This window comes from Anolis carolinensis, chromosome 6 (assembly GCF_035594765.1).
Source record: "Anolis carolinensis isolate JA03-04 chromosome 6, rAnoCar3.1.pri, whole genome shotgun sequence".
Lineage (NCBI taxonomy): Eukaryota > Metazoa > Chordata > Lepidosauria > Squamata > Dactyloidae > Anolis > Anolis carolinensis.
The window spans coordinates 77,224,617-77,238,537 of NC_085846.1; the positions used below are offsets into that span (position 1 = coordinate 77,224,617).

A 13,921-nucleotide genomic window follows, 5' to 3' on the forward strand; every position below is an offset into this window, starting at 1 on the left:
GTTCCTTTTAAAGGAGAAAAGCAAAGGAAAACATAGCTTATTTTGAAGATTTATTCAGAGAGGAAATGCAGGACTTGTTCCAAGTTAGCCCATGGTTCACTGAAGACAACTGTGAGCTAAATTGTTATAAAGAGCAGAAACCAGATCAAAATAATTCAAAACATTTTATCATTTGCCATTTTATATTTTAAGGAAACATCCAATAATTTTATACTAGCATTTTACACTAAAATAATATAGCAGAATATTTTCATCTTTTTGGATGAAAATAGTAATTAGAAAGATTCCATATGCTGGGAGCCATAGCAGTGAAAGTGTCACAGCAGACTAAAACTTTTTTATTCAGACAGACTTTTAAAGATGAAGGTGTTTAAGATCTAGTCATGGGGTTCCATGGTCTTTAACTGTTTTGATGGATTTTAATGGTGCTATTTGTGTTTAATTCTATTTTAATATTTGCATTTTTGTATATGCTAAATTGTATACTAATGCTTTTATGTCAAGCTGCTTTGAGTTCCCTTTGGGAAGATAAAGTGTGGTATAATTAAATATTATATTAATTATAATCACCATCATCAAAGTGGAAGCACAATGCTATACAGCCAGTCCTCGAGTTACAAACATCCGACTTACAAATGACTCTAGTTAAGAACATGGGTGAAACAACAGGAAATGAGAGAAATCTACTCCCAGGAAGGGAAATTCACTTCTGAAAGAGTTATCATGGGGGTTAATGTTCTGAACAGGGGCACAGATAGTAAAGGAAATACCACATGGGTGTTAACCCTTCCCTATGCTATCCATTATCCAAAACTTGCGCTCTTTCTCTCTGTGTCTCTCTCTGTGTCTGTCTGTCTGTTTCTCTCCGCCCCCCCATATATATATATATATACACACACACACACACACACACACACACACACACACACATACACACACACACACACACTAGCTGTGCCCAGCCACGCGTTGCTATGGCTTAGTCTGGTGGTGTTGGTCAGTCTATATTAGGTTGTATTTATGCTGTGACCTCTACCCTTCTTGATACTCACATTAGTAGTAGTATTTGAAGTCTGTTACCTTCTTCACTTTTTGTGTTGATTGATAATTGCTTGAGATCCCTGTTGTCTGATTTGTTGTTAATTGTGATGTCTGATTCTGCTGAGTGCGGTTTATATTTTTATTGTGGTACAATAGTCTTTTTTTTTTTGCCTGTGTAGGTGTTTATTATTATTGTTGTTATAGTGGTCATGAAGGTTGGATAAGTTAGATGCTACTGTATTGTTTTTTGGAGGCCCAGTGTAGCACTGGCTGGCCTCTCAGCCTCAGTGCCTGGCTGCTTCTTGCCTGTGATGTTGTTGATTCTTATTGTTGTTGTTGTCATTGTTATTATTGTAATTGTTTTTTTGGAAGCCAAGTGTGAATGTAGGGATTGGGGAGGTGGATGAGCACTGAATGGCCTTGTAGCCTCAGTGCATGGCTGATTCTTGCCTGTTTATTATTAGTGGATGAGTGGATGGATAGATGAGTGGATGGATAGATAGAGTGGGTGTTCTCCTTGTTATCTTTATTCCTATGCTGTTCCCTTTCTCTGCTCTGATCCTGAGCTGGCTGATAAGAACACACTGGTCAGAAAGGAGGGTAAATATAACCGGATCAATGGTCTTTCTCTCCCTTTTGCTCTTGGCCTTCCGGGCAGAGAGGGAGGGCTCTTGTCCTGGGCGTTCCTTCACTTCCCTTCCCTTCCCTCCCTCCTTCCTTCGTTCTATCCGTCCCAGCCTTTCCTGCCTGTGGAGCCATGGAACTGGGTCAGTGGGTTGGATGACGGGGAAAGGGAGAAGGAAGAGGCCTCTAATTGAAATGCATGGACTCCATGCCATGGGGTGCTGGGATTTGTAGTTTGCATCCAGTCCAACCCCTTTCTTTCTTTTTGCCATGGAGGAAGACCCCACCCAAACCCCTCAGACAGATGGCCATCCGGTTTAGTTGTGTTGTTATAGTCACAATGCGTTGTTGTGAGTTTTGTGGGTCCGGATTGTGGTTTTGTGGTATGGTTGAGTTGTTACAACCGAAAGAGAAGGCTTTTGCATTGTGTTGGCAAGTTTTGTATTTCTGGGGCATTTAGTTGTGTTGTTATAGTCACAATGCTTTGTTGTGAGTTTTGTGGGTCCGGATTGTGGTTTTGTGGTGTGGTTGTGTTGTCACAACTGGGAGGCAAGGCTTTTGTGTTGTGTTGTCAAGTTTTGTATTTCTTGGGTGTTTAGTTGTGTGCCAAGTTTCATATTTCTGGGGCGTTTAGTTGTGTTGTTATAGTCACAATGCGTTGTTGTGAGTTTTGTGGGTCCGGATTGTGGTTTTGTGGTGTGGTTGTGTTGTTATAACCGGGAGGCAAGGCTTTTGCATTGTGTTGCCAAGTTTCGTATTTCTGGGGCGTTTAGTTGTGCTGTTATAGTCACGATGCATTGTTGTGAGTTTTGTAGGTCCGGATTGTGGTTTTGTGGTGTGGTTGTGTTGTCACAACTGAGAGGCAAGGCTTTTGCATTGTGTTGCCAAGTTTTGTATTTCTGGGATGTTTAGTTGTGTTGTTATAGTCATGATGCGTTGTTGTGAGTTTTGTGGGTCCGGATTGTGGTTTTGTGGTGTGGTTGTGTTGTTATAACCGGGAGGCAAGGCTTTTGTGTTGTGCTGCCAAGTTTCGTATTTCTGGGATGTTTAGTTGTGTTGTTATAGTCATGATGCGTTGTTGTGAGTTTTATGGGTCCGGATTGTGGTTTTGTGGTGTGGTTGTGTTGTTATAACCGGGAGGCAAGGCTTTTGTGTTGTGCTGCCAAGTTTCGTATTTCTGGGATGATTAGTTTTGTTGTTATAGTCACTGTGCAAACAACTTTATCCTTTTATATATATAGAAGATAGATTTGGCTGGAGTTACAATTTTAAAAGGACCTGTTCTAATTTACATACAAATTCAACTTAAGAATAAACCAACAGAACTTATCTTGTTTGTAACTTGGGGACTGCCTGTAATTCTGCAGTATGAAAGGGCTCATAATTTCCAAATTTATCCCTCCCCTTGGCTAGTCAGCATTCCAAATTTTGAAGTCAGATGCAACACTGCTTCTGCAAGAAGGACATAAATACAGGTATAAAATAACCAAATTTGATATTTATTGCCCATAACTTTATTACTTACAGAAATCTGGTTGGTGCCTGCATGGTTCCAAATCCAGGTATCAACCAATCTACCACCGTCTTATACATAAGATCAGTGTATATATAAGTATATATGGTAGCTACATGGCTTAGAAAAATATATGTTGATATATCACTTGTTACTTATAAGCAAATAACCACAAAAAGTTAAAAAAATTCCCCTAATCAGTTTTCCTAGTGACCTGAAAATAATGTTTTAAAATAATGAGTAGCATTGCTTGTGGCTGTAAACATTGTCATTGTTGTTATAGCATTTCAAATAGTAGTGTTGGCACTCACTTGAAAATATAACAAGTAATGTTATCTTATCTTAGCAAGTACATCTGCAGATGTAGCTTTTATGAAGTTAAATTCAGATATTGCTGCAGTCTTTTGTAGGGTTGCATTGGATTTGCTCATATTTCTCTTGTATGTTTTTCCTTTCGCTCATACAAGCAATGACATGGAAAGAATTGAGTGAGAACATAAGGGTTGTAACATGATGGTTTAAATACCTGAAATACATTGTATTGTCATTTGTAACGGTTGGAAAGAATCTTCACATAGGTTGAGATCTAAATAAGTTGAACATTTAAGAATTTGATGTGTTTTTATATGTTATGGAACAAGAGAAATAGAATATGACTTTGCAAAGAAAGATCATTTAAGCATGGTTACATACAGCATTTACTCATCATAACAAAGATTTTTCCATTTCAGGTGAAATGTGTCTATTTTAGAGATATGAAAGGCAGCATACCACAGCATCATATTTTCACTGACAACATTGGTAGCAGCTCCTAAACAAAGAATAAATAAAGTTGAACTTGTTCAGTTAAATTTCAAATCCCTAGCTAATTATTCACCTCAATTACTGAGGCAACACTGAATAAATTAGCTATAAAAGGATGAACCAAGCATGATTGCACACCCAGAACATGCATTTTAAATATCTAGCATCATTGCCTCCCAATTATGCTTAAAAGCAAATTACATGAGTTTCTTTTCTTTCATAGTTTCTACTACTTAGATATTTTAATGAACATGTCTTCTCAGCTGGCTCACTTGTTTGTTCAAAATCTGAATTATGTAGTTGGTCATACTGAAATAGTTCTATTTTACAGGAATATAGATATTCTGGCTAATATTTTATGCAGTTTGCACAAACTGGTGGCGCAGCGGGTTAAACCACTGAGTTGCTGAACTTGCTGACTGAAAGAGCGGCTGTTCGAATCCGGAGAGTGGGGTGAGCTCCTGCTGTTAGCCCTAGCTTCTGCCAACCTAGCAAATTTCAATAGGTACCGCTTCAGCAGGAGGGTATTGACGCTCCATGCAGTCATACCGGCCACCTTTACCTTACATGTTTGACCTGGCTGTCTCCAAAATTGGAACAGAGTATTAGCTCAGTAGTTACCTGTTTCAATGCACTCATGATAATCTGGAATTTAATGATCTCCTGAAAGAAGCAAGACATGACTTATTGGAAAGACTTGTTGCAGGCAGTCACCAAACACTGGTTTCCTCAACAGTTGGCCTGCTATTGCATCAGGACTGATGGGAAGGTTGGGAGTAGGAATTTAATCTTTCACATATTGAGGAGAAGAGGAGAGAGAAAAACAATTGTAGAGAACGGGTGGAAAAAGAAAGAATAACTCTGGAGCCTAAATACAGATCAGAGTGACTTACTGGCTGGTGAGGCCTTAAAATCTTTCAGGGATCCCTTCCTGTGAGCTTTTGCACAGACATCTCCAGACATAGGCAAAGCCAGAAGCTTCCTTGCCCACAAGAGCAATATTTTGAAGTGAGAAATGAGAAAACCTGGATATCACAAGCATTAAAAGCATCATCATCATTATTTATATCCTGCCTTTCTTCTCAAAACTGGACCTCAAGGCATCTTACTATACAGCCAAAACATTCCACAGGCTAATGTTAAAATGTCATGACATTAAAAGCAATTTAAAACAATTAAGATTAATAAAAATCAGTTTAAAATAGTACAATTAAAGCAGTTGTTGTTGCTGTGTGCCTCCAGGTCATCCCTGACTTATCACAAGGTCTTTTTAGCAAGGTTTGTTCAGAGTGGGTTTGTCTTTGCCTTCCTCTGAGGCTGAGAAAGCATGACTTGCCTCAAGTCTTGTGAGAGGAGGACTTTTCACAAGAGTTCCAGGCCCCCATGAAATCTAAGATCCTGTAGAATCCCAATCTGATAAAGTCCTTAGTTTTTGGCCCTACATTGTGGAACTCCTTCCCATGGGAAGCCAACCTCACTTCATCTCCTTTCTCCTTTCATCAGCAGGCAAATATATTTTTGTTTAGACAAGGTTTTACTTATTAACTGGTTACTGTGGGAGTCTTTTAAGGGGAGATTTCTTAATTTTCTCCACTTTGTTGTATTTTAAATGTTTCGGATTGTTTTAGATTGCTGCTGTTTTAATAGGGCTATTTCATGTAATGGTTTTTAAACTACATCCTATAATGATTAAAATGATTAGATTTTACTGTACTTCATTTTAATTATATTATTATTCTCCTTTGGTCCCATAATTGGAGGAAGGCAGGTTATAAATTAAATAAGTAACTAATCAAACATTATTACATTTTGTACCAGTCTTGTACTTTTTGAATCCTCATCATCCATTTCTTTTGCTTTGTTCCAAGCAGATTCTTCTAATATCTCTCATATATTGTCTCTGTGTGAGAGAGATCCCTCTGCCACTTTCTCTTCACTATATGAAGCTATTGGGCAGCTTATCTAATATTTATTTAAAACTTTATGGGTTAGCAGCAAGTTCCAGAAGAAAACTCAGGGGGGAAAAGGCTAGAGCCAAATATAATTCCAAAGCTCTGACTCTTGCTTGTCTGCCCTGACTTCATTAGGAACTGGGATTTGTGCAGTTATATTTGGAAAAGTAATTCTGACTTACTGTATCAAAGAGCAATTGGCAGGGTAGAGATTTCTGCATCTGAACCAGCTTTTCTTAATCACTTTGACTCCCATCCAAACCCCTTTGCATATATAAAAACATGCACAAATCATGAAATTCACATTTAGACATCCACTGTGTAGTACGTAGGATCCCAAAATACATATTTAAAAAACTCCATGCTTCTGCTCATCCTTTTTCTTTAGTTTTGGTATAGGATTTCTGTTTGAAAAATCTGTTTGGGTGAATTTAGGTGATGTCAGTGGATTATCCTGAAAGGATATAGGATGGCATCTCTTGGAACCAAATGCTGAATTTTGATTCCTGTGATAAAGTGTCAGTCCTTCAGCTTAGTATTAATTCCATAATAATAAATTATCCATAATGTCATTTTTATAGTGCATGACCTCAAAATGCTCCTGTTGTTTCCTAGGATTTCATATTGAATGATGTTTTCAGTTGATGATGATGGATTCCATTTTTAGAACACATAAAAAACAGGCTTTGCTTCAACATAATTTCATGGCATACTATTCATTTTAAGAATGCTTTCAAGCTACCTTTGATGTATAATTGACAGTATTCTTGCCCCCATTTTCAGGGTTAACTTTGAGTGGGCATTTCAGGTCAAGCTCAAAACGGGGTTAAAGGAACTCAGGGTCAGTGCCAAGCAATCCATGTCATTTGTTGAAAGAGGAAAGGAGCCAATTGTTTCAGTTTTGGTCTATCATTCTGTCACTAAGTTATTCTGGAGAACTACAATGTATAGCAAATTCTGAAGTTTGAACACTTACCCTAACATTCTCTTTAGCCAATCCTGAAAAAAAACATTATAGACATTGACAAGATAGTTCTAATAGGTTTAATCGCCACAAAGAGTACATATTATGTATAGCTGTTGCTTCTTTGATTGTTCATTTGAGACCAATGCTGCCACAAAATACTTTGGACTAAAACAGAAATAACTCATAAATATATTTGCACATTAGCCTGCTGAGATATCTACTCCTAAGCTAGCATGAGAATTGCAGGTGTGGGCTGACAGATTATATCATCATCTTCGCTAATCAAAAAAGTTCTAGCACCTCAACAGCGTATGCTCTGGCTATGTTATCACATTCTTAGATAACCAAGAACATATTGCTGTAAATCCACTGCATTTTATGTTTCCTTAGTTGTTTTTTTCATTTTCTTTTCCTAGATATGTTTTTCCTTTAAAAATGCTTAGACTAGCAAACTGCTGTTGTTTTGTATTCTATTGAGATTTTTTGTGACATATGTAGTAGTATTGATCATAACTATATATTTTCCCCATATCCTTTTGCGTCGGTTTCATATTGATCACAATCTTCTTGGTGACTGATGCTGATATAATTTGGAGCTACAACAAGTATAAGCACTTGTTCAGGATATTTCGTGATGAAATATGTAGTATCTCCTTGTTGTGTACCTTAAAGTGATTTCCAGTTTACGGTATCCCTAAGGCAAACTATTGTAGCATTTTCTCAGCAATTTGTTCAGATTCAGGTTGCTATAGCCTTCCTCTGAGGCTGCATATGACTTCATGACAGTCACAGGCTTGAGCAGAAATTTGAAGCCTGACCTCCCAGTGTCTTTGTCTAGCACTTAAATTATGGTGGCTGCCTGATAGTTGTAGTAGTGATTTTCTCAAGTTATGCAAAGATGGCTATCTTCCCAATCCCAAATGATCTCTGACTGTAGAAAGAGTGCTGGAGAAGCTCTGTTGCATATTTCTAGTGCAAAAAAAGGATTATGATTTGTTGCAACTTTGCCCTTCCTAGGCTTTCCCCCCTTTCTGTGTTCTTGTTATCTTTGGGAATTATAGTTGGCTACAAAAGTCACCAAGAATTATAGTTGGATACAAAAGTCACCATACAGAGTCGCCATGAATGGGAATAAAATGTTACTCTCTGCAATTTCAGTTGGACCTTCATTACACAATGGTGTTTTTTGAATGTCTTTATGGATAATAAAAAGCAGTGCACAGTGAGGCAACCATTCACCTGCTATAAGCTCAGAGTTCAACAACTTTGTTTTGAAAGCTTGTGTGGAATGTTAATGGGAGAAACAACCCAATTTCTGCAACTACAATTAGAATTCCACTGAGATGATTGCTCAGTAATTCGTTCTGGATTAGACAGCAGTGGCTCTCTAGATATTATTATTATTTTTATGGCCTACAGTTGTATTCTAAAAAAGAGTTGGAGGGAAACTTTAATGGATTAGCCTACCTTACAAGGTCAGTGTACAGGTAACTTCAGGCATTGCTTGCAAAAGCTAAGTAGAGCAAGGGGGAGGAGCAATCAGGGAGCCATTACTAGTAGTGCAGTGGCTGATGTAAATGGGAAGAGGTGCTTAGCAACTGGAGATGGGCGGAGCCAAAGTGACAGTTGGAGCTAGGCAGCCAGGAAATTTATTCCGTTAGCTAGGGAGTTTTGAAGATAGGTATAGTTTTGGGAACTGTTATTAGAGGGATACCTCTTTGAGGAATATAGTTAAGAGCTTTCAGGAAAGAAGAACTAAGAACTATATTGAGACTCTATAGCAGGGGTCCCCAAACTAAGGCCCGGGGACCGGATGCGGCCCTCCAAGGCCATTTACCTGGCCCCCGCCCTCAGTTTTAGACTTAGGCTTGCCCAAAGTCTGAAATGACTTGAAGGCACAACAACAACAATCCTACTTGATTATCTCATTGGCCAGAAGCAGGCCCACACTTCCCACTGAAATCCTGATAAGTTTAGCGTATGTTGGTTAAAACTATTTTTATTTTTAAATATTGTATTGTTCTTTCATTTACCAATATTGTAAATGAAATATTGTAAATGAATGATATGGTAACAATATAATATATTGTGTATACATATAATATTGATAATAATATTATTAGGTAATACAAGATAATATTTATTTATTTATTTATTTATTACAGTATTTCTGCCCTGCCCTTCTCACCCAATAGGGGACTCAGGGTAGCTAATAATAATAATGCAATATAATAATATTGTATAATATAATAATATTAATTATATATTATATATTAAATATAATATTACTAATAATATTATGGTATAATGGTATAGTACAATACAGTAATATATATGCTAATATTGTGCTATGCTAATATAATATATTGTATGTACATACAACTTGTAAGCCACTCTGAGTCCCCTTCGAGGTGAGAGAGGGTGGGGTATAAATGTAGTAAATAAATAAATAAATAAATGTTGCTGGGTTTTGTTTTGTTTTTTCGCACTACAAATAAGACATGTGTAGTGAGCATAGGAATTTGTTCGTTTTTTTTCCCCAAATGATAATTCGGCCCCTCAACAATCTGAGGGACCATGAATCGGCCCTCCACTTAAAAAGTTTGAGGACCCCTGCTCTATAGTATAGAGTGCTGGTGTCAAACAACAAGAGAAAAGGTTTTTAAAAGGGTTTCATAGACCTGAACTATACTCCTGTAAGGGGTAACATATCTCCACAGAATTCAAATTATAAAACCATTGTTGTAAGAGTTAAGCCTAATCCTTTATTGAAACAACTACACATCTTTACTGTTTAAGAAAAAATAAACAGCAACTTCTTGTTTTTCCTCACATAAAGTATCTTGTGTGAGTCTCTAAATATCCTAACACAGAGGAGGCCTGTCAGTTTAAAATCCCATCAAAGAGGTGGCTGAGATGTAACTAAATGGTGGCAGCGAAGAAGAAATCTAAATTAATGAAACATATAACAGTCTTGAGCACCCCCCTGCTCCTGTCCTTTGCAGCCACTGTTTCCAACTCCTGATTCTATTGCTGGGAAGCATCTTCATTTTAAATCAGCCATGTTTTTTTAAAAAAAACTCTGATATGTCAACTAAAGCATGACATATTTAAAATATGATTAAGGTTTTATGAACCATGTCCATGAAGTGTGAGGTGCAAAGTAAAGATATTGTCAAACTGCAACTGAGTTCCAAAATGAGAAGCACTTGCTATGAATTGAGCTCTGTTGCTTTGTAGTATAGCTTCCACATTCATAGGGCAGTAAATCCATTCCATGTTTTAAAAGGACCATGCATTTTCTCTCCAAAAATAGATTCAGCGCTCCTTTAAAATCTGAAGTAAAACAGAAAAGAATGGAAATTACTTCTGCTCAATTTGCATGAATTTTCCCCTCTCTTCCTAAATCACAGACTAGCAACCTGCAGTACTCTTTAGGTATGCTGCTAGTCAATTTAACAGGCTAGCACATGAATTCAACTACTAATTAACATTTAAACATTGTGATAGTGTAATAATTTAGAAACATCATAAACCATACAGGGTCTAAAATTAAAAAGGATTAGACACAATCTTTCTCATTTCTCACTGTTTTTTGTCTTTTCTGGAGCTTTGCCTTAATTTTCATATCCTCCAATATTTCACAGATCAAGACAGGGACATACATGCATAAACAATACCAGAGAGTGATCAACACAGAGAAACAGATAAACCAGGAAAGGCCGAAACAGTTTGTTTTTGCCTAAGACTACAGGGAAAAGCAAGATTCCTCCCCTTGTCTCCTTTCTTCTCCTCTCCCTCCTTCTGAACTCAGTTTGCAATAATTGAAGTAAGATGAGGAAAAAGAGGGAAAGCAGGAGGAAAGGAGAGAAACGTGGACATTTTAAAAATTGTCTCCAAAATGGAATGTCAGAATCAGGACAGTCTCTGCCAGTTCGGGACAGTTTGTGTGGGTTTATTATTTCCACTTGATACTGCAGAGAGAGGAATGAAAAAAATAAGGGCAACTGATTAAGATGAATGATCAAAGACATGTGCCAGTATTCTTCCATACTAGGGATGGAAAAATATTTTAAAATATTTAGAATCAGAGAGTTAGATAGGACCACAAGGTTCATCTATTCCAGCCCCATGCAGGAAACCACAAGCAAAGCACTCCTGACAGGTGACCATGAAGACTTTGCTTAAAAACCTCCAGAGAAGGAGACTCCATCACACCCCGAGACATCAAATTCCACTGCTGGACAGCTCTTATCATCAGGATATTCTTCCTAATGTTCAGGTGGAAGCTCTTTCCCTACAATTTGAATCCATTATTCCATGTCCTAGTCCCTAAAGTAGCAGAAACAAGTTGCCTCCTCCTTAATCTGACAGCCTTTCAAATATTTAAACATGGCTATCAAGTCCCCTATTAGCCATTTTTTCTCCAAGTTAAACATACCCAGCTTCCTAAGTCATTTCTCATAGGATTTGGTTTCCAAACCTTTGATCATTTTGGTCACCCTCCTCTGTACATGTTCCAGCTTGACAATATCCTTCTTGATTTGTGGTGCTCACAACTGGACATAGCAGTACAGATGCAGTCTGACCAAAGCAAAAAACAGTTGGGCTCAATCTCGACATTGTGCTCCTGTTGATGCAGCCTAGAATTTAGAAAATATTTTTTGTGTGCTGAGAAACCCAGACAAAACAAAATTCTGAACTGAAAATCTTTGGTGTTTGAGACTTATTCTGAATATGTTTGTTTTGCACAGAAAACAGAGTTATTTCTTGTGTGGGAAATATTTGAAAGTACATATATTAATTCGTAAACATAAAATACTATAATGAGTAATTTATTCTATGTAAAATATGTAAGAATTAATATTTCTCAGTTGAAATGCTATTTGCCATGCAGTGAATACTATTTTCTGCAGAAAATAATTGTATGCTGAATTTGTGTAAAATAAGTCCCAAACTGCGAATAGCCTTCAGAAACTGTATGGTTTTCAAAAACTTTGTTACTGTGGGGAATAGATACAGAAATTACTTGTTGCTAACTTTAAGAAGAAGCTTAGTGAGGAATCACATTCCTGAAAGACAAACTATTTCCCTGGCAATGAAGACTGAAACAGGAGAGAAAAGACTCTCAGGGTCACAGTGTTAAATGCTGTTTCTAAAGTTAAGGAAAAAAGAACACTTTGACATGTCAAAATGTTCGGCACTTATTCCTTTAGATTTTGGCAATTTACTGTCATGAGATTTTTTTCAGAATTGTACCTTTCAAAGATATTGTATTGTATTTTTGTTTTTAAGCCTTCCCGAGTCCCTTTTGGGAGAGAGGGCGGGATACAATAAAGATTAATAATAATAATAATAATTTCATTTTCTTTGATTATTTGATTTCAATTTTACAAAAAATTCCTGCTTCTTTTAATAAGAGCAATTGCCAAAGAGGTCTAGATGTTGCTTTGCTGCAACTCCCATCAATCCCTAACAACATAATCAGTGATGAGAAATGCTTGGAATTGAAATTCAGTTGTCCACCTGTTTTATGTGCATGCACACATAGATATATAGAGACACATATATAACTATATACCCACACACATCACTCAATGAGAAAATGAATTTTACAGTGTAGCAATTGCATTGTTTGCATTGTTAGTACAATATTTTCAAGATAACAGAAACACTTTCTCTTTTTTCTTTTGTTACAGATGGACCCAATTCAAAAAGCTGTAATAAATCATACATTTGGAGTTCCTCTTCACCACAGAAGAAAGCAAATCATATCGTGCAACATCTGCCAATTAAGATTTAATTCCGATGTAAGTAGATAATTTATATCTTTTTAAAGAAATGTATGCATGATATAATGTGTGAATGTGTTTTTCCCAATGGAACCACTCTGCTATTATTTCACCCTTGTCTTTTGGTTAAAGTAAAATAAATGGTTGTAATGGTTTGGTGTCCCTTGACCCATTGACATTTTTTGATGTTACTTCTGCAATTTGAGTTTTTCTAGTTGTCTTCCATTCACTTTACAGTGAGATAGATGTGTTATCAAAAGCAAAATGTTTCCTCCTTACCCTTCTTCAAGCCTTGAATGTTTGAATTATTCTTTTTATCCTAGAGGCACCAGAGGTCATTCATCATTTCCTAAAAGTTACTGTGTTCTTGTAGCAGTTTAATACTGGCTTTGTAGTCAAATATCAGAAGAGTATATAGTATCATTTTGCTTGGCTCATTGTACTTGGCAACCTCTGGGCCAAAGTGGTGGTCTTACATATTTTACTTCTTCTGTTTATTTTAATATTCTGTAATATGTTCTCTACCAAATTAAATAATGAATCGGTAAGATTTGTTCTCATTTTGCTGAGATGGTGTGAGGTGTTTGAAATATTCTAAAATGTGAAACATGTTATCATATTGTTACTGTGGGCAGGATACAATTGTTCTGCAGCTGTTTTCTGCTAGCAGAATAGCAGAATGCAACAGAAGCAAAAGGGGGTAATCCTGAAAATTGGGATTTGTTGTTGTCCAAGAAGAAGGTTTGCTCAAAGTTTCCTACATACTTTTTCTAAAATGAATGTTCTAGATATGCCCTCCCATGAGAAAAGGAGTTTAAGAAAAGAATCGTTTACAAATGGGCAACCTAGAACAACATAAATGCAAAAGGCAAACAATAAAATTATGGAAATCCATGATGTTCTTTATTATAACAGTGCATTGAAAAGGTGGTAGAGCTGAGGAGAGATTTGAGTAATTGCGTGCAATGCTAAATATAATTTAAATATTTATCTGTTATCAAATGATCCTTAAGGGCAAACAATGCTAATTGGTTCAGGGCCAATTTGTACATGTTTTCCAAACAGGCCATGGCCCATCCACAAGTTTTACTAATTGGAAATCTGTATAAATGTGTTGCATTAATGAATAGAAGATACAAGTTTGTTGTCAGTGAACTGTTAACTGGTACATAGGAGTAGTTTTGCTCATAGATAAATAGTAAAAGGATGCTATATGTTGCTGGAAAAA

At 36.8% G+C, this 13,921-nt stretch overlaps 1 protein-coding gene across 8 annotated transcripts in view; it reads left to right on the forward strand.

The window, feature by feature from the left end:
• Positions 1–13,921, forward strand: part of znf385d (zinc finger protein 385D) — a 506,886-nt gene that overhangs the window by 376,634 nt on the left and 116,331 nt on the right. For all 8 annotated transcript variants that reach the window (XM_062984389.1, XM_062984388.1, XM_062984387.1 and 5 more), the window contains one exon: positions 12,601–12,711. In XM_062984389.1, coding sequence (XP_062840459.1) covers positions 12,601–12,711 — 111 coding nt within the window. The remainder of the gene's footprint in view (positions 1–12,600; positions 12,712–13,921) is intronic.